The 28,000-nt window shown below is 47.5% G+C and overlaps 1 protein-coding gene and 1 long non-coding RNA gene across 6 annotated transcripts in view; one reads left to right on the forward strand and one right to left on the reverse strand.

Moving 5' to 3' along the window:
- Positions 1-22,966, reverse strand: part of LOC128327941 (uncharacterized) — a 39,559-nt gene extending 16,593 nt beyond the window's left edge. For 4 of the 5 annotated variants that reach the window (XR_008308913.1, XR_008308911.1, XR_008308909.1 and 1 more), the window contains exon 1: positions 1,354-1,466. This is a non-coding gene — a long non-coding RNA (uncharacterized LOC128327941). Of the gene's footprint in view, positions 1-1,353; positions 1,467-22,856 lie in introns of those variants that run through there. The other variant, XR_008308910.1, reaches the window with a different exon arrangement.
- A 3,858-nt stretch (positions 22,967-26,824) lies between these two features.
- CPE (carboxypeptidase E) overlaps positions 26,825-28,000 on the forward strand; it is a 116,458-nt gene continuing 115,282 nt past the window's right edge. Inside the window, exon 1 of the mRNA XM_053253655.1 lies at positions 26,825-27,488. Coding sequence (XP_053109630.1) covers positions 27,125-27,488 — 364 coding nt within the window. The 5' untranslated portion in view covers positions 26,825-27,124. The remainder of the gene's footprint in view (positions 27,489-28,000) is intronic.

Genomic DNA, 28,000 nt, shown 5'->3' on the forward strand with positions numbered 1-28,000 from the left:
CATCTTTAAAAAGAGCAGCAAGAATGACCCAGCCAATTACAGGCCCATTAGCTTACTCAACACAATTAGCAAGTTCTTTATGTGAGACATCTACACTGGAAACTATGGGTCTGGCTGGAGCAAGAAAATCTGCTGGCAGAGGAACAATCCGGCTTCAGAGAGGGCCAGTCTACTATCGACCAATGCCTAGTACACCTTATTGAAAAGTACTCTTTCTGCAACACAACCTCCCTTTATGTAGCCTTCATTGACTTTATAGTGGCATTTGACTATATCTTGCAAGTTATTATTATTATTTTTATTATTATTTACATTTATATCCCGCTCTTCCTCCAAGGAGCCCAGAGCAGTGTACTACATACTTGAGTTTCTTTCACAACAACCTTGTGAAGTAGGTTAGGCTGAGAGAGAAGTGACTGGCCCAGAGTCACCCAGCTAGTATCATGGCTGAATGGGGATTTGAACTCAGGTCTCCCCGGTCCTAGTCCAGCATTCTAACCACTACACCATGCTGGCTCAAGTTAAATTAGGGGAGAAGCTAGAGGCCTCCTCAATTGACCGGCAACTACTATACTTAATACGTATGCTTCACACCAACACATCACTCGAGGTAAGGTGCAACCCTCAGGAACATCTCACAAGTGCCATCGATACACAAAAGGGTGCAAAACAAGGCTGCATAATGGTTGCAACATTATTAAACTTTTACAGAAATACCATGGTGGTGCAACTTAACAACGTAGATTTCTATCCTCCTAAACTCACAGGAGCCCACATTTCCACCCTATTATATGCAGACTAGTAACTTTAAGCCCGTTAAATTAACGGGCGCTAGTTGACCATTGGAGCCTTCTTAAAAAATGATTTTCCCATTGGTAAGTGTCAAGAACTCTGCATATGCTCAGAGAGATTTAGCCGTTGATTTCTTGGGGCCATCGTCCTAAAAGAGAGGAAGCCAAAATTGGGGCTGTCGTCTTCTGTGCTGAACAAACATTCTCTCCTACACAGCCTGGGCACAGAAATAAGCTTTGTTCTTCAACCTGTTCAGTCTTGTTTCCAAACGTGCTGTGGGCCTTTCAGAGAAAAGGTTAAGCAAGCACTCCCGAGCTCCCTGTCCCTTTTGTTGGCCTCAGTCACTGCCAGGCAGCAGGAACATGCCTTCTCGTCTCCCCCCTGCAGTTTTGCTTCTCCTTCTCTTCCAAGGCCTCGTGTATCCCTTTTCACCCTCTGAGGAGCTCTGAAAGGTCGGCCCTCCAGTGCAAACTCCTTTGTGACACCAGTTCCCATTTGCGCTTTGCAGTTCTATGCCAGAACCACCTCTAGAAGAAAGGCGATTACGTGCACACACAGTACCTTAGCAACGCCCCGCCCGGAGGCAACCGCTTCTCTTCAGCCGGCCTGCTTGCCCAGTGGCGGGCAGCCGCTTCTCTTCGGCCGGCCCACCCGGCGGCTTTGGCTGGGCCGGCTTTCCTTCTCCTGGCCCACATGTCCTTGGAGGAGCAGCTGCTGAAGAACTCGCCAGACTGGTGGTTCAGCACGCCGCTTCTCCTCCACCCGCCCGCCCGCTGGCGCCCCCCACCTCTCCGCCTGGGCCCTCAGCAGGGCCCACTTCCCCAGGGCTCCGGCTTCCACCAGGCCCGCTGTCTTATCTGGCCTCGCCTGCCGCCTTCTCCCAGCCGGGCCCTCCGCCTCCTCTGGCCGAGGCCGCGGCTCTGCCGCGGCCTCAGCCGGCTTCCTCCACCGCCTCCTCCCCCTGCCTGGGAGCGGCGGCGGCCGCTTCTCCTCGGGCTGCTGCTTCTCCTACACCCGGCCAACATGGCGGCCGGCGCCTGCATCCATGTCTCCCTTGGCGTGTTCTGCGCATGCGCAGAACACCCAAAAAAGACACGGACGCAGACACCAAGCATTTTATTCTATAGGATGATGCAACAATACTCTCAAGGACCCCAGGTGGCCTTAAACATGCACTGAAGGCTTTAGCCCAGTATTGGAAGGAAGACCTGCTGGAACTTAACTATCATAAAACCAAAATTATGGTCTTTGCTAAAAGGCCCCAAATCCATGCCTGGTTTATAGAAGGGCGCAAGACTGAACAGGCCCCTTGTTCTAAATATCTGGGGATAGTCCTGCACTCCACTGGTTCTAGGAAGACACATGGGGACTATGCACCATTAAATGCACAGAGGAGTACATCAGCTGTCCTTAAGTTTCTCTGAACAAGAGGTGGCCATTATTTACCCGCAGCATTTATGAAACTGAAGCCAAGCTGCTAGCACAGCTACTTTTCTGTGCCCAGTTGCCATTTGGAATCAAAATTCCTAAGAATCAGCCCTTCAAGTCCCAAGATGGGGTTCTAATGCCACCCTGTGACTGGAGATAGGCTTGATTAAAGTGGAGGCAAGGGTTTGGATGACCATACTTAACTACTGGCTAAAGCTTTCTCTCTGCCCCTTAGGCCTCCCCCCTCCCTACCCCCAACCCTGTGTGGTGACTTTCAATCCAATTGGCAACAGTCAACTATGAATAAAATGTCCCAGAGCCTATCCCCACATCTTAGTTAACATGGGCTACGATCCGGCCAAGGCATTCATCAAACAGCGTATTAGCGACAGTTCCTTGTCAGTGAAGGACTTGGGAATGCCAGCTCTCCTATGCCATACCTAACGCAATTGGAAGTCCCAAAGCACAGGAAGACTATAATGCTGGCACACTGCCATGTTCTTCCCTCAGCCATGCTTGAAGGATGGTATAGGAAGACTCCACTTACAGAATGACAATGCCCCTGCGGCTCAGGGCCAGTAGAAACAACAGGGCATGCCCTCCTGCAGTGTCTGTATTACAAGGATTTCCATACCTCCCTCATCTCACCACTATTACATGACTATCCTGATTGTATGGACCAATTTTACACCTCTTTGTTGCTTTCTGATAGCAACCCTGCTACCACCTTACAGTGCTGCCAGGTTCCGTGCAGCAGCGATTAAAATCTTCCAGATGATGACCTCTTGTTCATGCCCAGTGCCCACCTCTATGAACTAGAATACAGCCTAGCCTGCTGCCTCAGAGTGCCCCATGGTAGCCCAACCAACCTATAGACTTACAACTTTCGGACTTTTACTTTGTTGGCCTGTAGTTGCCTCTATTAGTTAGTTGCACTATTAGTTAGCTAGATTTTACACTACTCTTCAATTGCAGTGATTGGGGTAGTTAATTATAAAAGGAGGCGCCTCAGAGAATAAAACAAATATTCTTTGTTTATACACTTTTTAACAAAAGTTCCCAAAGCAGTTTACATAGATATGAACAAAATGGCTCCCTGTCCCCAAAGGGCTCAAATTATTAAAAAAAAGAAACAAGATGGACACCAGCAACAGCCACTGGAGAGATCCTGTGAGGGGATGGATAGGGCCATCAACAGTTGCTCTCCCACTGCTAAATAAAGAGAATCAGTCATCAGGAGAACACTCCTATATCCCCAGTGTGGAGTTAGGTAGCAGAGAACTTTTCTCCTTGGGTGTCTCATGAAGGAGCGTAGGGAATTACTCAATAGCTATATGAAATGAAAGCACTAGAAGTGTGCACGAAGCAGATTTGGTGTTTCATTTCGAGCTTGAAATGAAATGGGAAATGCTTGAATCTTTTCATCTAAACAGCGGCCAAAGAGGCTCTTTTGATGAAACAACAAATATGAAATCTTTTGAATGCCATATTGGAGGGCAGTTTTTCTGGGGAGAGCTGGTCTATTGATTGGGGTTGGTGGGCAGACCAGTCCTGTGAGGCAGGCCAACACACTAAGCCAGAGTGGAGGCCTGGTCTACCTGCCTCACTCAGTGGGTAGACCTGGCCTCCACTCTGGACTTGGTGCATTGGTCCACCTCGGGAGACCGGTTGACCCACCTCCACTGGAGCACACCTCTTCTCTCCCCCAACTTGAGCTAAGAACACCCCTGCCACCACTGCCTGGCTTGGTGTTATAGTCTGACACGGTCTGAAAGTGCTACCACTGCACCCCCTCAGGTAGGGAAAGGCATTTTGCCCTAAGCAGTAAAATGTCTTGGACTGTTCCTGGTATGGGTGCCAGGTGAGCCTCACAGGAGTGAGTGTTCCCCACACAGAGCCCTATAGCTGAGAAGGCCCTTTGTCGTGACACCACCTGCCTCACCTCAGACAGTGAGAATACTCGGAAAAGGACTTCTGATGGTGGATGCAATGAACAGGCAGACTGATATGCCCGGGCCCTAAACCATGTCATCTTTTAAACATTAGCACCAACACTTTGAGTTGTGCTCGGAAACAGACCAGAAGGCAATAGATCTCTTCAATCATTAAGATTTTGAGACCATTCATATGACCAGGCGGGCAGGGGAAGGGCTTCCCAAGCCTTGCCTCTGCACCCTCGACCATCATGATTGTCCTGGTGGAAGCGTGCTCTGTCCTTCCACACGATCAGCCCTGCTCCGTGCAGCACAGAGCAGGATGGATTGATCTGAGACGGGGGCTCACTGTGAATCCCACGATGCAGTGCGCAATACACACATTGTATTGAGGGGTTCCCCCAAGAAACGGGTGCCGGCTGGGCTGAAAGCAGCCCATGCTCACAGATGAGCAAGTAGCCAGGGGTGATGGAGTGCTCGCTCCCTTACCCTTGGCTAACAGCCAGGGTAAATCATGGGACTAGGTGGTTCTCACACGCAGGCTAACCCAGCCCGGGCATCCCGAGCCCAGGTTAGGCTGCATGTGAGAACCGCCTCATTATTGACTCCCACAAGAGCTATTTTCCAGTTCATAGAGAGAAAGGTTTAGTGTGGACCTGATGTGCTTGATGACTCTGATGAGAGAGCCTTTTTACATGAGAGATTTTTATTTATTTTTTTAAATGATACCCTGAAGGTTACACTGAAGAAGTAGTAACTGTTAGCCCTTGCTAACTGGGCAAAGAGGCACCTTTTAAAGTGGTGGATCTTATATTTAGCAGTGGGGAGAGCAACTATCCAACCCCAACACAGTATTTCACCAGGGCTTCTTGCTGGGATCTCTCATTTTTGATGTTGTAGACTGTGAGCCCCTTTGAGACAGGAAACCATTTTATAATACCTTTTGCTATTGGGAAATTTTGTTCAAAAGTGGTATATAAATATAATGTTTTACTGTTGAACACAGCATTCCTTGCCGCCACCGCCTCCTTGAGCCAGTAGGGATTCTCTGTAAGCCCCCACCCCTCTATATTCCTTGTAAGGATCTGTCTCTAAATTGCAACAGTCACTATGACCTTTTCTCCAGCATTCATCACAAGCCTAACATTGTACCTCCTTCTTCTGAGTAATGTGTGAATTACCTCTGAGCTTGTCTGCGTTGTTCATTCTTTAGCCTGTTACTTTGAGCCCCATCTAGTGTCAATGTTTGAAAAATACAGTCTACCTAATGTTCAAACCAAGGGATCAAGCTATAAGCTTACTATCATATTTATTGCTTTATGTATATGTTTTAATTATTGTGGTGGAAATTCTAAACATATACACTAGGAAGTAAATTCTGGGAGACCGAATTATTTTATTTTATGGTGGATGCAAATTTTGGACTTGATGTTACACGTGTAAGCTCAAAACTAGGGCACACCTTCTTTCTAGGCCACTAAGTACAGCTGGGAAAGGTTATGTACTTTAATCACAATGCAATATTGGCTTGAATGCAGCTATGGGTGTGTGTATACACTGTAACTTCTAAAAAGATAGTACTGGAAAAAATCAATGGTGACAACAGGCTCAGTGCAGTAAAGAAAACGGAATACTAGCAACTAATATTTCTAATATTCATAATATTGTTATAGTTATTACACTAGTGTCTAAGAATTTCTGATACAGATTACAAAACCAGTGCAGTTCTTTTCAGTGGTTATTGTTTCTGCCTAGCACAGGCCTGCTCAACTTAGGCCCCACCAGCTGTTTTTGGACCACAACTCCCATAATCCCCATCCACAGAGGTCAATAGCCAGGGATTATGGGAGTTGTAGGCCAACATCTTCAGGCAGCCCTGGTAGCATGTCTTACTTTTTAGCTTATGAGCCCTTCTGGAGCAGGGAATTGTCTTATTTCTTTTTTCTATATAAAGTGCTTTGAGAACTTGGTTGAAAAGCAGTGTATAAATATTCATAATAATAAATAAATAGCAGCTGCGTAGGCCAATAATGCAACCTTTGAGCCAAACCACAGAATGTAATAATTGCATTACAAAGAGACATGCTTGACCAGAAATAGCGCTTTTAAACAAAAATTGTAAAACAACTATGAAGGGGGCTGATTATCCTGATGAGGACTTGTAGCGGATTAAAGCCTTTGTCTCAGAGCAAGCTCACGTGAGGGAAAGAAATGCTGAATCATCCATGCTGAGCTGCCTGGCTAGGCTTCTCCTAAAACTATACTGTATGATTGGTAGGTTAGAAATGCTGCTACCGCCACCTCTCTTATCGGCAGAGCTTGAACCTCCCTGGGCTTGAGGTGGAATCCCAGGGAAAACTCTCGTTATTTTGCTATTGGATAAGTACAACAATCTTCCACGTGCAAGCCTACATGTGGTGAGAAAACTGATAGCTGCTGAACATCTGAGGAAGTGTTTGCACTAGAGGAATCCCCTTCAGACCCCACCTTTTCCTGAATTAAAAACCAACTCGGAGAGGCTTGTAAAAAGAAAAGAACTTTTTAAAAACCCAGTTGTATACAATTACTACAGACTGCTTCCGCCTGAGGCTTTCTCAGCTTTTAGGTACAGTTAAGAATACTTAGTAGGGTTACAAAAATAGGTTGTTCTAATGCATGCTTAAATGTTTATAGAGTCCTTTGCAATGCCTTAGGTAGGATGGGCACAGGCTAGTGTTTCTTATTTTAATTGTTATAATAAAAGAACAGTATCAGGAATATGCAAAAGCACACACACCAAAGAAATATAAAATCCATAATGCAACATCTGACTAAACAAAATTCTCCCTATGCTAAACTTCCTAAAGCCATAAGCCCTGGCTCCTTACCTTGAACTCACCAAACACCTGATAAGAATTCAAGCTTCCTTCCTTCCTGTATTTCAAGGATCTGCATAGCTATTCTACTGCAGCCAACCTCCATGGCCACAAGTCCTTCTCAGCACCTTCAGTTAAGCTTCTTCTCTAACAAAGAACTCCCTTCTTCCTGGCAATAGCTCTCTAGGTCCCACCCACCTGGTGTGCTGATTGGCTGAACCCTGGAGTTCACCAGCCTGTCAGTCAAGATAGGACTGTAGTGCACGCGTGAAAGAGAGAGTAACAGTTTACTCCTGCGACATTTTTCTTCCAAAAGATGTCCCTCAAAGCTGCTATTTTTTCCCCTTTGCCTGCTACTGAATTATTTTTTCTGAAAGTAGACAAAACTTGAATCTGGCCAGAAATAAAGAGAAGACCTTAAACCTAATGCTATCATAAAGAACACTGAGCAACAAATTGTGGAGGAGACCTTTTCTCCACAGTTTCAAAGCCTCAGGTTGGGTTGGGGAGGGGACAATGTTGGGAGATGGGCTCATCTAATTTCTTGCCCCAGGGCCCACTCCAACCTTGGTACACCATTGGTTAGACGTGTAATTAACCAAAAGGAAAAGGACTCTGAATTTAAGACACACACACACACACCCCATTTTTAACATCAAAGAACTGCGGCGGGAGGGACTAGAATGGGATTCAGATAAATAGGGTATGTTACCTTTTTGTACCAGTTCTCCAGAACAGCTGGCAGCAGTGACTGGCACATGAATCAAATAAAACGATTTCTTTGTCACTCATTAGACAATGCCTTTCCTTTCAAGTGTGTATGTTGTTTGCCCTGTGCTTTGGATGTCTGGTATTTGAGGATGCCTGACACAATTTTCTGCACACCTAAATCATCAGAGAATACATAAATATAGCCACAAAGTGCATAATGCGTTCATTCTGAGCTTCCATTATATAGTGCATAGCAACTGCAATGAAAAGTAACAAACTATTATGTTCCTATTATTATTCTATGACTGCATAGGACTGAAGATGTAAGAAACTCAGGAAAGGCAGATATGTTTTCATAAATGAAAGTGCTACGCTAGCAGAAGAACATACTGAAACAATGTAGTATGGGGATGCACAACTCAAATGTCCACGTGGACGGGAATTAACCTTGACTGAAGTGGGCCACAAGGAAAAATGATTTAATTATCATGTGGCTAAGCAGAGTAAAACACACACCCCACTCAAATGTACAACACAGCAAACAGAATAAAAGTGATCATGATAGTAATTCAGAAGTGGTGCTGTAATAGGGTAGATGGGTTCAAAGAACCCATTGTGCCCTTCATCCAGGAGCTGCTGAGCCTCCGGAAGGCAAGTTCTCCCCTCCCTCTGGCTGGGGCTCCCCATGTGTGGTAGCACCCCCCCCCCCAGCAGTGCATGCACCCACGCAGATGCACAAGTCCCACTCACTCTCCATCGTCCCTCAGGCTGGGGCTACTGCCACTGCAGCCACCACCACCGCCACCAACTTCTGGTAACTCGCCCACCTCTGTCCATCCTCCTTCCATCAGCCAAGAATCCCAGCTGATAGAAGGAGGATGGGCAGAGCTGGGCAAGTTGCCAAAGAAAGTGGCGGTGACTGCAGGTGGTCGCAATGGCAGGAGCCCCAGCCTGAGGGAGGGGGGAGATATCTACACCCCTGTAATAATTGCACAATCCCATTTAAGCTAACTTAAAAGTTGTTAGCAAATACTAAGAAGCAGTGGGTGAGCAGTGGCTGGTGAGGCTGAAATTCCTATATTGGTTTAAATGACCTAAGCAATTCTTTGGCTCAAGGCTTCCAGACTAATTGTATAAGAACTGTTGCTGGGTGGGCCACTATGCAATAAAGAGAAACAAAGGAAGAGACCCACTCCTGGAAAACCATACACACAAATGTGCCAGAAACTAAATGGGAGCCTAGGGCAGTTTGGACTCAAGTAAAGCAGGATACTATACTGTTTCATTCCATTCCTTTCCTGTCGTGATTTGTGTGTTTCTTTTAGAAACCATCTGATGCATTGTGATGTCAGGGAAACATTATTAGCTTATCTATTACAATGATTTTATTCTCCCCTCCTAGGTTTTATCTGGGATACATGCAGAATAATTATATCTTCTAGAAGTCCTTGGAGCTGAGTTTTTAATTGCAGCAGTGGCCTTCTATAATCATGTGACCTATATACTGGCATGGGGGAATTTGCACGTGATGTAGAATATGAATGCACACAAGTAAAATACTTTCATTTTTTGATGATGACTGCAGAGTGACACACAAAATTAGTCAGCCATCAAGCAATATCTGGAAAGGTGGTTGTATTATTGTTATCATCATCATCATCATCATCATCATCATCGTTGTCATCATCATCATCTTCTTCTGTTTCTTTTTCTTGTTTGATTGTGAGCCCTTTGGGGACAGGGAGCCATTTTATTTATTTACATATTTTATTTATTTTTATGTAAACTGCTTTGGGAAACTTTGTTGGAAAGCAGTATATAAATATTTGCCATATTGTTTATTTGTTTGTTATAACATTAACAGGTTCTATGAGCTCTGACATGATAAATACCTTTCACTCACTGAACCCTTGTGAATTGGGCAAGGAGGGGAACATTTGCTATGACATTCTGCAATAAGTACAGCCAGAAACCTGGCAATAGAAAAATAAAAAATGAAAGCATGTGAAGATGCATAGAAATGCAGGACTTTTTGTTGGCTTGGTTATTTTCCAGGCCTTTATTGGGAAGCATTCTCTCTTCACTTCTACTTGGTTCTTCCAGCCAAAGCTGGTATCAGAAGCTGCAGCTCCTAGCTCCAGATGTGGAGCCATGCCTCATGCTGCTTGGTTCCAGGGGGAATCTCAAGCAGGAATCTCCAACGGCCAGTTTCTTCAGACTTACCTCTTGCATCACATCTGCCCCTTCAACAAGCCAGAATAGGTACCCTCTAGGCTGTCAGGTCAACTGATCATTAGCCTGAATGTGAATTGGGCATTAACACCCAATTCACATTCACTAGGATTTAGTCCATATAAGATACTCACTACCTTGACCTGTTATCCATACTCTTATACCAAAAGTAGACGTGCGTTGATGATGCCAAACATCTCAACCTTCTGCAGCTGGAATGCAGAATATTATTCTACAGTAACAGCATCAAGGTTGCTCTCATGCATCAGCTCACATGACCCCTTAATCCAGTGATGAGACAATGGGCTCTAAAAGACTCCTGCCTCTCAGCCAGTCCAACTGTCTGAGCAAGTAGTTGCGGTAATAAGCCACAAAAACTCACCTTGTCTGGTGTTGGATTACCAACAGTCCCTTATTAGCTGGGATGTCCCTTATTTCAACGCAAAATTGTCTGTCCCTTATGGGATGCCATTTGTCCCTTATTTTCAGCTAATGGGAAGAACCTATGGCTCATATCAAACCAGTTATTTTCACGAACAACAAAATAATCAATGAGCTCCAACATCATTTCCTTCTCCCTCTGCCGAGTACTCTGTTGTTCTGGTGGGCTGCAGGCTTAGGGTTTGTTTGTTTGTTTATTAGATTTATATACTGCCCTTCCAAAATGGCTCAGGGCGGTTCACAACATTTGCCAACAGGGTTGCCAACAGTCCCATATTGGGGACATTTAACATTAACAGCTATCAATGATTGGCTAACTTAGCATTATCTAGGTATCAGGATCATGAAAATCATGCAAACCATGACTATATAGTGTTCATGTGGGGAACCTATTATTGCTGGCTAACAATGCATCTCTTTCTAGAATACAAAATGATATCACACCCAGTGTGGCTAATCATGGTTATATCAATATGCATAGGAGAAGCAATCTAAGTTGTAACTTATACCATAGTTTAAGTTGAAAGTGGTAAAAACACATAGAGCACTCAGGCTCCCAATTACTTCCGTATACTCCCTGCTACATGTCCCTTATTTGGGCATTGGACTATTGGCAGCCCTAGTCTGGTGTCACCAGCTCAGCTTTGACCACACCTCCAGTCCTCTGCTCCTCTTTCAGTGCTTCATTTGATCCTGACCAGGCCTGGCCCAAACTCCAGCCACACCTGAAGCCATGTGTCATTCTTCCACCACCCCGTGCCAGGGGTGTAGCTAGGGGAGAGGGGGCCCGTGTTCATCCCTCTCTTGGGCGGCCCCACAGAGTGAGGGAGACAATGAAGAAAATAGGGAGGGAGGGATCTGGAGGGCCCTCAGGAGCTGGGGGCCCTTGTTCTTTGAACCCTTTCGTTCAATTATAGCTACGCCCCTGCCGTGCACACCCACCACTCTTTCCTGCCTCTACAGGGGGAACTTCCAAGAGTTTCTGCCCACTTGATGAGGTCATCGGAGAGAACTCTGCTACACATGCTAACGACAACAGAGGTTTGGCTGCTGTGCACACGGAACACGGCCTTCTCAGTTATTTTCTCCAAGATTTTGAAATGCTCTCCTGGTGGGCATCCACTCCTCAATCTCAACCACAGTTTTCAGAAAGCAAGTGAAATCTTGGCTTTTAACCCAGATTTTTATATGAGTGTTTTTGTTGCTGCTGCTCTGTAGTTTATGGTCATATTGTGTATGCTTTAAAAAAATCTTTTAATTAGATTTGTATTTTTATATTCCAATTCAATATTTTAATTGTGTAACTTTTATAGTCCTATCATGTGTTAAATGTTTTGTAAGCTGCCTTGAGATTGTTTTAATGAAAGGTGATACAAAAATTCAACGATGAATAAATTTCCCTCGGCCAGCTCTTTGCTGCCCCATATTCTCGATGGCAGAGTGGACACTGTTCCCCCCCCCACACACACATTCCCTTCCCTTCCCTAACTTGTTGCCGCCGCCACCTGCTCCTGTTCTCTAGTTTTTGAAAAAGCAGAGAGATGGGGAACAAAGGACGTGTGGAGGTGTAGAATGTTGTCCTATCGTATATTAAATGTTTTGTAAGCTGCCTTGAGATTGTTTTAATGAAAGGTGATACAAAAATTCAATGATGAATAAATTTCCCTCGGCCAGCTCTTTGCTGCCCCATATCCTCGATGGCAGAGTGGGCGTTCTTCCCCTCCCCCATTCTCTTCCCTTCCCTAACTTGTTGCCGCCGCCACCTGCTCCTGTTCTCTAGTTTTTGAAAAAGCAGAGAGATGGGGAACAAAGGATGTGTGGAGGTGTAGAATGTTGGGTCACCCACCATTCTACTCCACTGGACTCCATTCCACTCCCTGGTCTCTCCCATTTCAAAAGCCAGGGACAGGGAGGAGAAGGCAGAGCAGCTGTGGCCACAGTGGGCACTGGGATGGGGAGGTGCAGTGAGGTAGAGGCAGCAAGCAAGGGTGTAGCTATAACTGAGCGGATGGGTTCGAAGAACCCTGGGGGCCCCAGCTCTTGAGGGCCACTCAGCTCTACCCCTCCCTATTTTCTGCATTATCTCTCTGAGGGGCCACCATGGAGAAAGGTGAACACATCCCCAGCTATGCCCCTGGCCGCAAGGCACCCCTCGCCAGCTCTCTCAAGTTGAGACTCAACCTGCACCCTGCCTGCTGCGGTCACCTCACGAGGCCTCAGTGGGCTGGTCCTGTACCTGACCCAGCCCATTCTCGACCGTGCCAGCTCGTCCTACCCTCCACACCTTGAATGCCTGTGCCAGAACTTGCTGCAGCCTGTCTTAGAGCCTGTTCAAAGCCTGACACATGCTTGCGTCAGCTCCTTGCCATTCCAATTGCCTGCATAGATCTCTGCTTCCTTCAGCTAGAAGGGAGGCATGAAAAGCACTGTGGCAAGCTCAGTTTGCTGCATCTGGGTTTGGGGTCTCTTGTTTTTGTTTTGATCGCTTAGAGGTCTGGTTGTGCTCTCATTCCAGCTGCAATATTTTGTAAAGCTTTAAAACGTTTTCTGACAATCCATTGGTCATGCACAATTACAAAGCTTGCTGTTCTGTAGTGAAAACTATAACATGGGGAAAATGTTTAAATATCTTTCAGTTCTTTACAAAGCAAGAAAAGGAGGAAAACCAGAATATTCTCATCTTAATTCTAATATGGTCATATGAATTATATATATAATTCCATAGAGCACCACATTGACTAGAAGAAGGACAAAACCCAAGTTCAGCACTGGACAAAACGGGCTCCTCTTGGTTCAGAATGGACAGGCTCCCTCTGAGCCTTGTGGAGAAATGCAAGGCACCAAAATGTGTGCGTCTCAAACTGTTTTTTCCAACAGCCAGTCTCCAGTGACTTATTTTCTTCAGCCACCTCGCTCTTCAGCAATCCAGGCTAACAAACACCATGGAGCAAGAGGAACCTCTATGTGCAATATCAGGTTGACTCTAGGATGCAGCGGAGAAACAAAGACTTCTCTACAAAGCCAGGGGTTGCCGGTTCAAATCCCTGCTGGTATGTTTCACAGGCTATGGGAAACACCTATATCAGGCAGCAGCAATATAGGAAGATGCTGAAAGGCATCATCTCATACTGTGTGGGATGAGGCAATGGTAAACCTCTCCTGTATTCTACCAAAGACAACCGCAGTGCTCTGTGGTCGCCAGGAGTCAACACCAAATCAACAGCACACTTTACTTTACTAGGATACACACAGCTAACCCCTAGGTACTATAAAATTATTTTCTCCAAGAGGTGTGAGCTATTCACTGGTTTGAGTGACAATACAGACTTCTGGTCCTGGCTCTTAGGGATGTGCACAAAACCACTTTGCCTGGTTTGGTTCAAATCCAGACTATATTTGAACCAGACTGGGCATGTTTGATTTTTGCATCCCTTGAGCCAAGGGATGTTTCGGTTCAAATTAGAACCAGTTCAGGCCCTGTTCGAGGGCGGTGGTGAACATTATAATCTAGTTTTAAAATGATTGACTTACCACTGCCAAGGGCTGTGGTGGCCTTGAGGGGTGTGGAGCATGGGTGGGTCTCCCATGGCTCTCCCTCTCCCGAGTTTCTGTGGGCCTGTTTTAGGGTCATTTCGGTCTTATTTGCATGTGGCAGCCATTTATTTTGGCTGCCACACATGGAATGGGCATGACTGGCTCATGACCCATGACTGGATCATGACCTGAGCTGGCAGGGGTGGTCTCGGAGGTGGCCTTGGGTTCCCCCAGGCTTATTGTTTTGGGGGATTTCAATGTCCACGCTGAGGCCCCCCTAGTGGGTGCGGTTCAGGATTTCATGGCCTCCATGGCAACCATGGGCCTGTCTCAATTGGTATCGGGCCCTACCCACGTGGCGGGACACACTCTGGATCTGGTTTTTGCCGACCGGGAAATAAATGATCTGGAGGTGGGGGAATTTGAGATCACTCCCTTGTCATGGACAGATCATCACTTGGTGGGGTTTAGTTTGACTGCTCCGTCTGCCCTCTGCAGGGGTGGTGGGCCGATTAAGATGGTCCGCCCCCGGAGGCTTATGGATCCGCTTGGATTTCAGACGGCCCTCGGGGAGTTTCCAGTGTCCAGAGCTGGTGACCCTGTCGAGGCCCTGGTTGATCTCTGGAATGGAGAGATGACCCGGGCTGTTGACACGGTTGCTCCTAAACGCCCTCTCCAGCTTGGTGGAGACCATTCTGCTCCTTGGTTTTCCTTGGAGCTTAGGGCGATGAGGCAACTCGGACGACGGCTGGAGCGACGCTGGAGGAAGAGTCGTCACAAATCCGATCGAACACGGGCTAGAACCCATTTTAGGGACTACGCCATGGCGGTGGGGGTGGCGAAGAAGCGTTTTTTCTCCGCCTCCATTGCGTCTGCTCAGTGCAGGCAAACAGAGCTGTTTCGTGTGATGAAAACATTGCTCCACACATCCCCCCGGACAATGGGGGAGGAGTCATCTATGGCTCTTTGTGATCGGTTTGCCTGTCGCTTTGCAGATAAAGTCGCTTGCATCCGTGCTGACCTGGACTCCAGAGTTTTGGCAGTTCCGGCAAACGTGCCTCTGGTACCATCTGGTCCCGTTGTTTTGGATTCTTTTCAGTCGGTGCGGCCTGAGGATGTGGACAAGATCCTGGGCAGTGTGTGGGCGACTTCGTGCGCTCTTGACCCTTGCCCTTCATGGCTAATAAAAGCTGCCAGGGAGGGGAGAGGCAGATGGCTGGAGGTGATCGTTAATGCTTCGTTAAGGGAGGGCAGGATGCCATCGTGCCTTAAGGAGGTGGTGGTAAGACGTCTATTAAAAAAGCCCTCCCTTGATCCCTCCAACCTGGACAATTATAGACCTGTGTCTAACCTTCCCTTCTTGGGCAAGGTGATGGAGCGTGTGGTGGCGTCCCAGCTGCAAAGGGTCTTGGATGATACGGATTATCTGGAACCTTTGCAATCTGGCTTCCGCCCCGGGTATGGGACTGAGACTGCCTTGATCGCTCTAGTGGATGACCTACGCCGGGAACTAGATAGGGGGAGTGCGTCCCTGTTGGTTCTGCTGGACCTCTCGGCGGCGTTCGATACCATCGACCATGGTATCCTTCTGGGCTGCCTCTCGAGTATGGGAATCGGAGGCACTGCGTTGCAGTGGTTTCGGTCCTTTCTTGGGGGGAGGGTCCAGAAGGTGGTGCTGGGGGACTACTGCTCGGCCCCGTGGCCGTTGGCCTGTGGGGTCCCGCAGGGATCGGTCTTGTCCCCCATGCTGTTTAACATCTACATGAAGCCGCTGGGAGAGGTCATCTGGGGATTTGGACTGAGTTGTCAGCAATATGCGGATGACACTCAGCTCTATCTCTCCTTGTCATCTGATCCTAGGGAGGTGGTGGATGTCCTGAATCGGGGGCTGGAGGCCGTGATGGGTTGGATGTAGGCTACAAACTGAAATTGAATCCAGATAAGACGGAGGTACTGTTGGTCAGTAGGAGAGCCAATCGGGATGAGGAGATTTTAGCGGTTCTGGATGGGGTTGCACTCCCCTTAAGGAGCAAGTACGCAGCTTGGGGGTACTACTGGACCCGGCTCTGCTTTTGGAGACTCAGGTGGAGGCGGTGGCCAGGGGTGCCTTTGCATGGCTTCGGCTGGTGCGCCAGTTGCGTCCCTTTCTCAAGAAGGCAGATCTGGCCATGGTTACCCACGTCTTAGTTACGTCGCGGCTGGATTACTGTAACGCGCTCTACGGGGGGCTGCCCTTGAAGAATATCCGGAAACTACAGCTAGTGCAAAATGCGGCAGCGAGGGTTCTATCCAGAGCTGCCCGTTGGGAACATATCACCCCCATTTTGAAAGAGCTGCACTGGCTGCCGGTTTGTTTCCGGGTCCAATTCAAGGTGCTGGTTTTGACCTTTAAAGCCCTAAACGGTTTGGGCCCAGGGTATTTGAGGGACCGCCTGCTCCCAAGGGTTGCTGCCCGCTTGACTTGGACATCTGAGGGGGCCCTGCTCCGGGTGCTGACAATGAGGGAGGCCCGGCTGTCGTGCACTCAGGACAGGGCCTTCTCTGTTGCTGCCCCTAGACTCTGGAATGCTCTCCCGGTGGCCATTCGTTCCTCAGACTCCATCACAGCTTTTAGAAAGCTTTTAAAGACTTGGCTTTTTACCCAGGTTTTTACATAATCGTCTTTTACTGCTGTTCTTGTGTGTTTTTATCTGTTGTCTTGTTTTTATGCTTGTTTTTAGCTTGATGTTTTTACTGCTTTTTGCTGTATGTTTTTAATTTTTGTTAAACCGCCTTGGGGTATTCTTTTAACGAAAGGCGGTATAAAAATGTAATAAATAAATAAATAAATAAATAAATGCACATGTTTGGCAGCCAAAAAAAAAAGGCTACCATTTGTGCAAACAGGGCCAAAATGGCTCCGAAATACTTGGGGGGAGGCCGACAGGCAGAAGGGAGCTGCCAGAGAAACTCCCTCATGGCCACTGTACCTCCACCATCCTCGAATCAGGCCCAAACCAGTCTGGGAGATTTGGTTTGACCATGGACTGGACCTGGTTTTGACCAAGGTCAAGCCCTTGAACTGTCATAAACCCGCCACACTCGAGACGTCCGTAATTTATGAAACAGCAGCAGGTGAAGAGATGTCTCTGGTTACAATAATTCTATCAGGCAGGCACAAGGTTTTCATCCAGCATGTCTAAAAAGCATAAGACAACAAATCACTACCAAGCACCAAGTTCAATCTGCATTCCCCCACAACCAAGGTCTCTCACTAGATTCCAGAGATCCCGAGTCCAAGGGTACGAGGAATCATGGAGGGAGGTATCAAGGCTGTCTGACAAGTGGTCTCCAGCAGCGCAGCAGAGTGAAGCTGCAGAATTTATAGCAGGTTGCCAGCTGGAATCAATCAGTGCTTCATCCAGTCAGCTACCTTCAATTTGTCTCATGCATGCTGCAAGCGACTGCTGCGTCTCAACTCCCTGATTTGGTCATGCCGCTTCTCATGCCTGCATGCCCTGGGAGATAACACCAGCAACAAGAGTTCCTCCTGGGATTCATCATTCTGCTCTGTCTCCTGCACCAAGCCCTCTTTGAGTGCCTCCTCACTCTGATCACAAAGCTGGCCCTCGGGATCCTCAGGCAAATTCACTGCCCCCACCCCCACTCCTCTTCCGGGTGCTCAATCAAAGGCCTGACACGAACCGAACCAGTTAGTGCAAACCAACTCGATTTTGAGCCATTCCACACATCCCTACTGGCTCTTGGTTTGACTGACTCTTTTGCTACTTGATCCCAGCCTGGTCTGGCAGCACCTGCTGCTTGACAGACTCATCTTGCGCTCTACCCTGGCCTGTCCTTGCTTGCTTTGCCTGCCAGTGGCCATCCCACTGCACTCTGTTCCAGCCTCAGCCAAGGTGTGTCAAGAAGCTTTGGGAGGAAAAGCTTGGCTTCTTCTAGGAGTTCTTCAGTGCCTGAAGTGTGTAACTACTTAGTTATGTTACTGGAGGGTTTCCTCTTCTGACTGAGTTTAAATAGGGGCCAGCCCATTGATCTGCTGGTTTCCTGCTTCCCTGCCATTTCCTACACTTTCCCCAAACTTAAGGAAGAGGGAAAATGGTTTTCGCAATCTTTCTAACAGGTGAGATCAAGCCCAGAGCAAGCAGATCAGGCTCAATGATGCCAGAAGCAAGGGTGAAGTCAGGGCCATGCTGAGGGTTGCTTTCCAAAGAAGACAGTCAGGTGGGGAGAGGTGAAATGTGAAGAGAAGGCTGTCATAAGCACTCCTAGTAATGAGCTACCCAGACTGAGGAGCTAGCTTGGAACTCTGGGGTTTCTAGGACCTGGTAAGTCCAGATTGGTCTGTGGGGTCAGCTGATGGTATTCAAGCTAGTTTTGTAGCCCAGAATACTCTTGACCCATATAGCTTAGGGATGTGCATGGAACCGGGTGGGGGAAGTTCCAAGGCAGGGCTGTGTGTCTGACTGTAAAAGTGGGGGAGGGTGCACTTACCCCTTCCTCCACTTTCCCCCCACCGGCACGCCTTTAGCAAAGGCTCCTCTGGGGCAGCAGCATACCTCCCTGCTGCCCTGTCTCCTCTTCACCCGGAAGTACCAGGAAGTACCCAGCTCACGTGCAAAGAGGAGATGGGGCGGCAGCATGGTATGCTGCCACCCCGAAGGAGCCTTTGCTAAAGGAGTGCTGGTGGGGGGGAAAGTGGAGGGAGGGGTAAGTGCACCCTCGCTGCCCTTAAATTCACACACCCCACCTTTGAATCAGCCAAACAGCTGGTTGTTTGAGTTGGTTTGGAGGCCCTTAAAAGGGCCTCTGAACAGGTTTGTGCACATCCCTAGTATAGCTTAGGTTTACCAAGGTGCAGGTGGCCATGGTTTTAAGGAGGTAAGTTGCCAGAGACTGACTTCTGGAGGTTCTGGTTTGGGGCACTCCCCTCAACCCTCTTCCTCACAAGTGGAAAACATTTGTTGTAATGGACGGATACTAGGATAGCTGCTATTCTTGTATAATTCAATTCATCCTATATAATAAAACCCTAAGGTATCTGCGTCCGTGTCTCTGGCAGGTGTTCTGCGCATGCGTGGCGCGCGCGGATGCAGCGACGGCAAGGACTTGCAGCCTGATTGGCTGGCGCACCCACGAGAACAGCGGCGGCGGCCATGGCCACTGGTGGGCCTGACCTGGCAGCGACGGGGACAGGACAAGGAGCCGAGGCGGCGGGCCTGGCCGGGCGAGGCGAGGAGGCGGCAGGGGAAGCCGGGAGAGGCGGCAGCGGGCCCGGCTGGCGGGCCCGGCCGGCGGGCCCGGCCAGAGCCACGGGCCCGGCCAGAGGAGGCGGTGGGCCCGGCTGGGAGGAGGCGGCGGGGGAAGCCGGAGGAGGCGGTGGGGGAAGCCGGGCGAGGTGGCGGGGGCCCGGCCGGAGCCGCAGGCGGCGGCAGCGGGGGGCCCGGCCAGAGCCCAACTAGAGGCACAGATGCTCTGTGCCCGAGCCCACCACCACCGCGCGCGTATCCAATTGAGTTCTTCTAGTGCCCGTTAATGTAACGGGCCTAATGACTAGTATGAATATATTAAACCAATGGCAGCATTTAGAGCAAAAAAAGATTAAGAATTGGGTGATGCTATGAAAGGAAGGGAAGGGTCATAGTTTAGTGCAAGGGTTCCAACCTTGAATCCCCAGATATTGTTTGATTCCAACTCTGATCATCCTCAGCCTTTGGCCACTGAGGCTGTGGATAATGGGAGTTGTAGTCCAACAACATTTTGGAACCTAAGATGAGGAACTTCTGGCTGCGCCATGCAGTATATTCTTTGAATTTAAAAGATCCCAGGTTTAATTCCTAACATCTCCAGTTAAAAGAATTTCCGGTTGCAGGACGAGAAAAGACTCCTCCATGATACCGCAGAGAGCAGCCAACAATACATGGCAAGGTGGGCCAATGGTTGGACTATATAAAGCAGCAAATGGCTGACATTCTTAGACTTCTGGGGACAGATAGAGAGCTGCAGATCAAAGAGGAGCCTTCGGCATTCTTGTGCTGAAAGCTTCTTTGAGCAGTGGATCCGGTGCACAGGGGGAGGGAGGAGCAATTTTTGCATCTCTGCTATCCTTCCAGAATCCTTTTACACATCTATAAATCTGTTCTTAGGGGTTGCACAGTCCTCAAGCACATATTTATGCAAGTGAAAAGGGCTTTTGGAGGGAGGGGAGAGACATGAAAATCTCTCCCCTCCAGTGTTCTCTCTAAGAGGGATTCCCAGATGTTATTGACTACAGTTCCCAGAATCCCCATCTGCAATGGCTTTTGCTTGGGGATTATGGGAGTTGTAGTCAACAACATCTGGGAATCCTTCTTAGAGGGAACACTGCTCCCCTCTCCCCTGTGCCCAGTCTGCTGTGCAAAAAATCCTCTGGACAGGGACACTGAAGGGTTTTTTGTAGATCTAGAGCCCTCTGGAGGATTTTAGAGAATGTCAGCCAAGAAGTTCAATAAATTCATTCAGGAGGAAAGAATGCACCAAATGCTATAATTTATTATACTGTTCTTCAATTACTGGTTCTAGAAAAGTTGTTTAAAGATTATGACTGTGACCCAAAGGTAGTCACATTCAACAAGGTTGTTGTACATGACAACTAACGTGCAGGAACAAATCCCAAACAGGTGATCCAAGATATGTATAGAAAAAAAATCCCCATCTGAAGAGAGGTTAGGCTAATGGAAAGTTATTCATGTGGGTTGCTTTTTTATTTTTCCTGCATCCTCCTTGGTCCCCAGTCTTTAAAGTGAGTCACACTAGTCGTATTTATAGGTTGAAATTATGTTTCTCTCATTTTGCTAAGAACCATTCACGTCATAATAGAACTGAGCTCAGCATTTGATCTCAGATCTACATGCACTATGCTCTTCACTGAATCCAATATGTTCTGCATGTCTTTGTAGCATATTTGCCAACATGGTTGTTTATATTCATGATTAATTCACATAGTACTATCATAATGCACAGCTTTTCAGAATAATTTAATGAGCATAACCTAAAAATACGAAACAAAATGAAATACTGTACAAGGAGGAAACGGTGTTTGGAACAACAACAGAAAAAACATGAATACTTGCCAGTGTAACTGCATGCAAATGTAAATTTAGAAAATTATAGCCCATGGTTAAACCAAATTATAATGTATCGTAAACAGAGTTTCCCCATGTCAGAGGTGCTGGGCAAGAAAGCATGTTTAAGCAGCTAAATCAAAAGGTGCAAGAAAGCCAGTTGACTCATCCGTGGATGGTTTACAGTTGCCAATGCTAAGCTTAGCAACTGCTTCAAGTAAATGATCAATCTTGATGGCTCATTGGTTGGTTAGTAACATCAAGCAGTTGCACACCTTCCACCTGCTCCTATAGCCCTTTCTTTAAAATCCATTTCACTGTTGAATGAGAACTGGCATCAGCACAGGGGTTTTTAAACTTGTTTTTGGACTATATCATTCCCCTTCACCTGTTGATGATGGGATTTGTAATCCAACAACATCTGGGGACTCAAGTTTGAGAACCCCTGAGTTGGCTTGGCTTCAGCCCATCAAACCGAGTGATGGATGCCAATAAAGCTGATTCTGTAAAAAGTGGTCACCGGTTAGTTTGCAATCAGGATGTGTGTGTAATCCTCTGACTCATTACTGTTCCAATGTATTAAACCACTAAGTACTACTGTACATTGGAATAAATGCCATTGGCAGTCATGGGAAACCAGTACCACGTGGCTGAAAGTATGCATTTAGCGTCATCTCTTTTTAAAAAAAGCATTCTTGTATCAACAGTACATGTACTATTGGTACTACGCTGAATGCTATGTATGGACACTATTAACTTGGTTACATGTTATACTCCCCTCAGATGAAAAGCGGCCACATGCAAGCTAGGTTCTGCTTGTGGTAAACTCTGAAAGCTCTCTTGGAAACAGGCAGAGAAACCTGGCTGTCTTTCTCCATTCATTGTTAACCAATACTTACTGAATCTTTCCGTTAGCAACTAATTTTTGCATGGGGTTTGGAGGGAGTGGTGCAAGAACAATGAGCTGCTAAGGAGCGGTAATAGTGAAAGCAGGGGCGTAGCAAGGTTGGAGTGGGCCCAGAGACAAGATTTTAAAATGCCCCCCCCCCCAAAGTCCAGGGCCTCCGCACACCCCAGGCCCCCAAGGATTTAAGTCTGATATTCCAAAATAAGTATGCTGCCTGCAAATACATTTCACTGAATACACACATGCACACGTCACATATATAGTGATATACATTGAGTACTATACATTTGTATTACTTTTAATGCCTAGAACACACTAGAAAGATGAATGATTAAAACGGGCCCCTCGCTGCAGATTAGCAAAGGAGACTTTCAACCATGCAGGGTGAACCTATGTTTGTTTTCTCAGAATTCTGAACAAATTCAGTCAAGTTTGATTCCAGGAGGTTTTTCACAGGAGGCTTTTAAAGCCCTTTAAGACACATCTCCTCTGGAATGGAGGTGCTGCATTCACATGTTGGCCAGATTTACCCTGAAGTCCCTGCAGGTTATTGGGGAGCAGTTCACACACAAGAAAAATAAAATAAAAGCACCACACATGCTTCACAGTTCTCACTCAGACCTTCTGGGTTGCAAAACAACTTGAACATAAGTGCATTTATAAATGAATGAATGAATGAATAAAATTAATAAAATACTGTTCCAGAAGTTTTTGCAATTTTGTGCCATGAAACAAGCCACTTATAGGACTTTTTAGATAGTTTTTTTTAAGTCAGCAAATTTTCCAAGCTGTTTCAAAATAAATATTCAGAGACTTCTCGGTCCCTCCCCCCCCCCCATATCCAAGCCCTATGGCAAGCAGATCCCTATATATGGGGGGGGGGGGCGGGAAAGGTAACCACAAAAAGGAGTTCACACTCTACCTGGCAAATGCTGGTCTGGGTTAAGCAGGGCAGCAAGGGGTCTTCTGCTGCAGAGAACACTCTGGCTGCCTCCTCCTTCCTGGCTTGCTTGGGCCCTACTCGAGTTCAGGCTTCACTGCGGCCTACACGGAGGCCTCCGTGGAAGCCCCGCCCACCCGCCGATCAGCTGAGAGGCGGGAGAAAAGGAGCTCTTTGCCGCTTGCCTGCTGCTTCGATTGCGGGCCAGCAGAACAAGCAGGAGAGACGGTGAAGAGGGCAGTGGCTGAGAGGCTATGGGGCTGGGCAGGGGGCAATGGGGAGTCACATGAGGTGCCCCTGGGGTGCCCCTCCAGGCAGTGGGGCCCCCAGACAACTGTCTCCCCTTGCCCTATCATTGTTACGCGCCTGAGTGAAAGCATAGATAAAAAACAGATGGGACAAAATGACCAGCAACTCTACAATCTCCTCCAGCTTTCTTGCTGACTCTGGGAAAGTATTCAGAATTCTCAACAGTTAGAGTTTAGTTTAGTTTACATGTGGTTCCTTTTCGCATGAGGAGCATGTAGCAAGGCACTTAATTACTCAGGAAAACAGAACATCAGAATAGTCTGAGATTTAATTCTAGAGAAGAGTATAGACTTTGCTGCAGTATTCACAAAAACCATGTGCTAAGGACTGGTTACCTCTTAATGAATTTACATCGTTCCATTGTTCAGTAAATAACATCAGAGTGGGGGAGACGGACATTTCAATCAGTGATAATTTTTGAAAATCTAAGCTTCCGAATGTATATTTTTCTATCATCTGAATTTAAAAAAACCTTTTCAGATACCATAAATATGTATTTTTTATTATTTGGGTTTCATATCAATCGAATTTCCAAATAGGTTACAAATAATTTAAGTTACAAATAAATAATGTCAAATTCAGTAAAGTATGTTGAATTGGAGCAGGAAAGTGAGTGTACAGCTGTTGGAGAAACAAAAGTCCAAAGCTCTTCTGCATGCACAGAGCTTGTTGTGCAGTTATCTAGACTGTGCATCTAACATATTTTAAGAGCTGTACAACTTTATTATAATAATCATCTTCTACAGTGCTGTTTTGGACTGGCATACAAAAATGAAAACAGTGAAGACAACTTGCAGTACATGTGTTTGCGCGGCATAGGGTATCCTTCCTCTGACATACCAATAATTCAGCTGGTTGATGTATACATTTGTCTGAGAAGCCCAGCCTGCTCTTCTCCTTGCACAGAATCAGCAAAAAGAGGACATTTGTGGGAAACGTTTATTACAAAGAATGAATGGAATCCCAGAACTAGTGCTATAGCTCCAATCTGGCAGACGCTTATCTTTGCATAGTTAGATTATCATGGGAATAAATTTACACAGACAGACACAGACTACATTAGGGCTACATTAGACATAAAAATGTTTTATTGCATTTAACCTGTATATGCATTAAATGAGTCTGTCTCCAATACAATAAATGAATCTGTCTCCAGTACTATAATTTAGCCCGCAACATATGTTTAATGACCAAATTAAAGGGACCATATTAGGGAGGAGAGCTGGTCTTGTGATAGCAGGCTTGGATTGTCCCATTTGCTAAGCAAGATCTGCCCTGGTTTGCATTTGAATGGGAGACCACATGTGTGAGGACTGTAAGATATTCCCTGATGGGATTGCTCTCTTTGTCTCTCCAAGACAGGACTGAGAGAGAATCCTGCCTGCTACCTTGGAGAAGCCCCTGCCTGTCTGTGTAGACAATACTGAGCTAGATGGACCAATGGTCTGATTCAGTATAAGGCAGCTTCCTATGTTCCTGTGTTCCTAAATCCTCTGAACGTTGTTATGCAATCTTGAGAGGCACAAGATTCATTACAAGTTAATAAATTATTAATTTATTCTTAATCATGTATCACTCATGGTAGAAGCCAGTGGAGGTTCACCTGTTTGGAGGGCCACTTGAAACACAACTACATGTGTTGCACACTTTTCCACATGGAAAGCTATTTGTGTGTGAAGGAGATCCTGATTCAGTCAGGATTGCAAGGGGGTGAGTCACAGTTTCACAGCTACATGGGGAACCACTTCACACAAACAGCTTGCCATGTACAGTAACAGCTGTGATGATGTGGTTGAACTTCAAGTCATCATCCATGCAGTTTCTATGCCTCATCCTTAGACTCAACATTAATCTGGAATAAATGGTACCTGGGCTGGTCTTGCATGGGGCTATCAGCCCTTTCAATTCATTTTGTCTTGTGAATCTTCCCTTGAGTATGCACGTGAAGCAGATGCCAAAATGAACTCTGCAGTGATCATCCAAGGATAGCTGTGCAAATATTGCTAACATGGATTAGAAACCTTGCTTTGCACACAGGCATTAGAAAAATGCTACATGGGATAAAGACAGCTGAATCCTTTGTCATAGTTGAATAACAAATGAGTTTTTAGTGCAGCCCTTATATTCATTTAGACTTTTAACCTACCTTGTCTTGAAATACTCTTGAACATATGAAGTAAAAGTAAAGTGCCTTTCAGCATGTGAAAACAACACTGTTGTAGCATTTGGAGACTGTCAAATTGAGTATGTCATGAGCAGCGCCAGCTTCGTTAACATGGTCTTTTGAGCATGTGCAGAGGCCTTTCCTCCTCACCACTGAAGGGTTGGTCACACATTGGTGTGTGGGATGCTCTTCTTGCCTGCAGTGTCCTGAGTGTGCCTGCAACCCTCACCCCACACTGACATGCTCAGAAGCCTCACCCATCCACTGCCTGTGCTTGATCATTGTCAGAAACCGATTGTGGAAAGAATCTGTCCATGGTTATAGCATTTGTAACCTAAGACAAGTGATGTAAGCATGGGCCGTAGCAAGGTTGGAGTGGGCCCAGAGACAAGATTTTAAACTGGCCCCCTCTCACTGAAGCTCAGCTCATGAAGTAAAAAATCTTAAATGAGGCTGAATAGTGGGGTACGTACATACACCTATGTGCCACAATAGAACATCATCCCAAATCATTTTTTAAAGGTTTTGTAAATTGTGGACAATGCAAGTCATTTAATGGTACTAGAGAAAGGCATGCTGTTTTGGTAGCTCCAGGTCTTAACACTCACATCAATTTCAGAGGATGAATACAGCTGATGAATACAGCCCAGGCGGGTGCGTGATGGGGGAGTCAGTCATGTGACTTGCTTTGGGGAGGGGCAAGGCAGTGGGCCCCCAGACTACTGTCTCCCCTTGCCCTATTACAGTTACGCCCCTGAGCAAGTGGGTGGGCCTTTGGAATGTGTCAGCACAAGGCTTGTTGCAAACACACTCTCGGGATCTTGTACATTAGTACAGTGTCCCTTTTAATAATCTCTAAAGCAGGCTAAAGTGTGTACACACGTTTATTTTAAAAGTGAACCCAGAGACTGTCGCTCAAACGTAGGGTCTAGATTGTGCATACAGCCATATGTGCATTGAACACAACTTAGGAAGAATTGCACAGACTGTAAATAAGGACAACATAATGTGAGAATAGCTCTTGAGAGTCAGAGATACAACGATGATTCCAAGACAGAGATATTCCAGTCTTTAAGAAACTAGAAGATTGTGGCCGACAGCAAAACTACTCATGAGTACTCCAAAGGGAATTAATGAGACAAGTTAGTCGTGACAAGCGGGTCCCATTAATGTCAGTGGGACTACTCGTGAGTAGTTTAGTCCGGCTGTCAGCTACAGTATTGTATTTCCAGGAGAGGCAGCGTCGTTTTCAGGCCTTCTGTAGCCTCTTTACACTTTGGGAAAAGGTACCCTACACGCTTCAGTGTGGCACCGTTGCTGCTTCCCAGGACCAGGTTGGCGTGAAAGACGAAAGCCTGCGGCGCTGAGCCCGCGCTCCACAAGGAGTCCAGCTAATCTGCAGGGGGGGCGGGCGGGGGGCACGCGCCGTCTGAGGTAAACGCCGCACGCGGCGCCCAAGCTGTCAGGTGGACGGCGTGGAAAAACGTCAGCTCACCATCCTCGGCGTGGAGTGGTACATCCCGCGTCTCCCCGTGGCGCTGCAGCGAATAGCCTTGCCTGCAGAGCGAGGCGAGCGCATCTGGCTCTGCCGGCTCTTCCTGGATGGAGCAGGTTTAGTTGCCTGCGGCGGAGGTGCGAGCGGAGCGCGGCCGGCATTGACAGAGCTGCAGCCAGCCAGCCAGCCGGAGCCGGGAGGGAACAGACAGCTCGGCGACTCGCCTGGCAGAAGGAAACCCCGCGCGTCCTCCATTCTTTCCAAGGCTGCAGCAGCTGAGGCATGGCCGGGCGAGGTCGGGGCTGGGCGCTCCTGCTGCTGCTGCTGGCGCTCTGCGGCGTGCTGGGCGCCTTTTCCCTGCAGGGCTCCGAGGCGGACCAACCTGAGGCGGCGGCGGCAGCGGGCGGCGGCGGAGAAGGCGCGGGTGGCGGCGCCGGCAGCAGCGGTGCCAACCGGCGGCGGCGCCTGAGCCAGGAAGACGGCATCTCCTTCGAATATCACCGCTATCAGGAGCTCCGGGAGGCGCTGGTGTCGGTGTGGCTGCAGTGCTTGTCCATCAGCAGGATCTACACGGTGGGCCGGAGCTTCGAGGGCAGGGAGCTGCTGGTCATCGAGATCTCCGACAACCCCGGCGAGCACGAGCCTGGTAAGGACGGGAGAGGGCGTCCGTCTCTTCGTCGCAAGCCACCCGCCCGTGCCCAGCTCAGGGCATGGCCGGGGCGCTGGCGTCGGAATCAGCAGGGCGCCGTCCGTCTAACGGGCTTTTGAGGGCCCGGGGACGACGACTCCGCTTCTCCTTTACCTTCCCGGGGGCCGTCCTCGTTGAAGCGTTATTGGTAAGATGTATTAGAACCATCATTGTGCCAGGATACGGCCACCTTTAGGACAGTGGACGAAAAGGCTCGATTTCAGGGCTCCAGGAACATCATCAGGTTGTAAGTCCGCATATAGAAGGCAGCCAGTAGGCACCGCATATGATGTCAAAGATCGTTGCAATTACGCTATTTTTAATGGCAAGACATTACTGCCATCATATATATTTATAGAGAGAGAGCCAGCGTGGTGTAGTGGTTAGAGTGCTGGACTAGGACCGGGAGACCCGAGTTCAAATCCCCATTCAGCCATAATACTAGCTGGGTGACTCTGGGCCAGTCACTT

This window comes from Hemicordylus capensis, chromosome 5 (genome assembly GCF_027244095.1).
Source record: "Hemicordylus capensis ecotype Gifberg chromosome 5, rHemCap1.1.pri, whole genome shotgun sequence".
NCBI classification, from domain to species: domain Eukaryota; kingdom Metazoa; phylum Chordata; class Lepidosauria; order Squamata; family Cordylidae; genus Hemicordylus; species Hemicordylus capensis.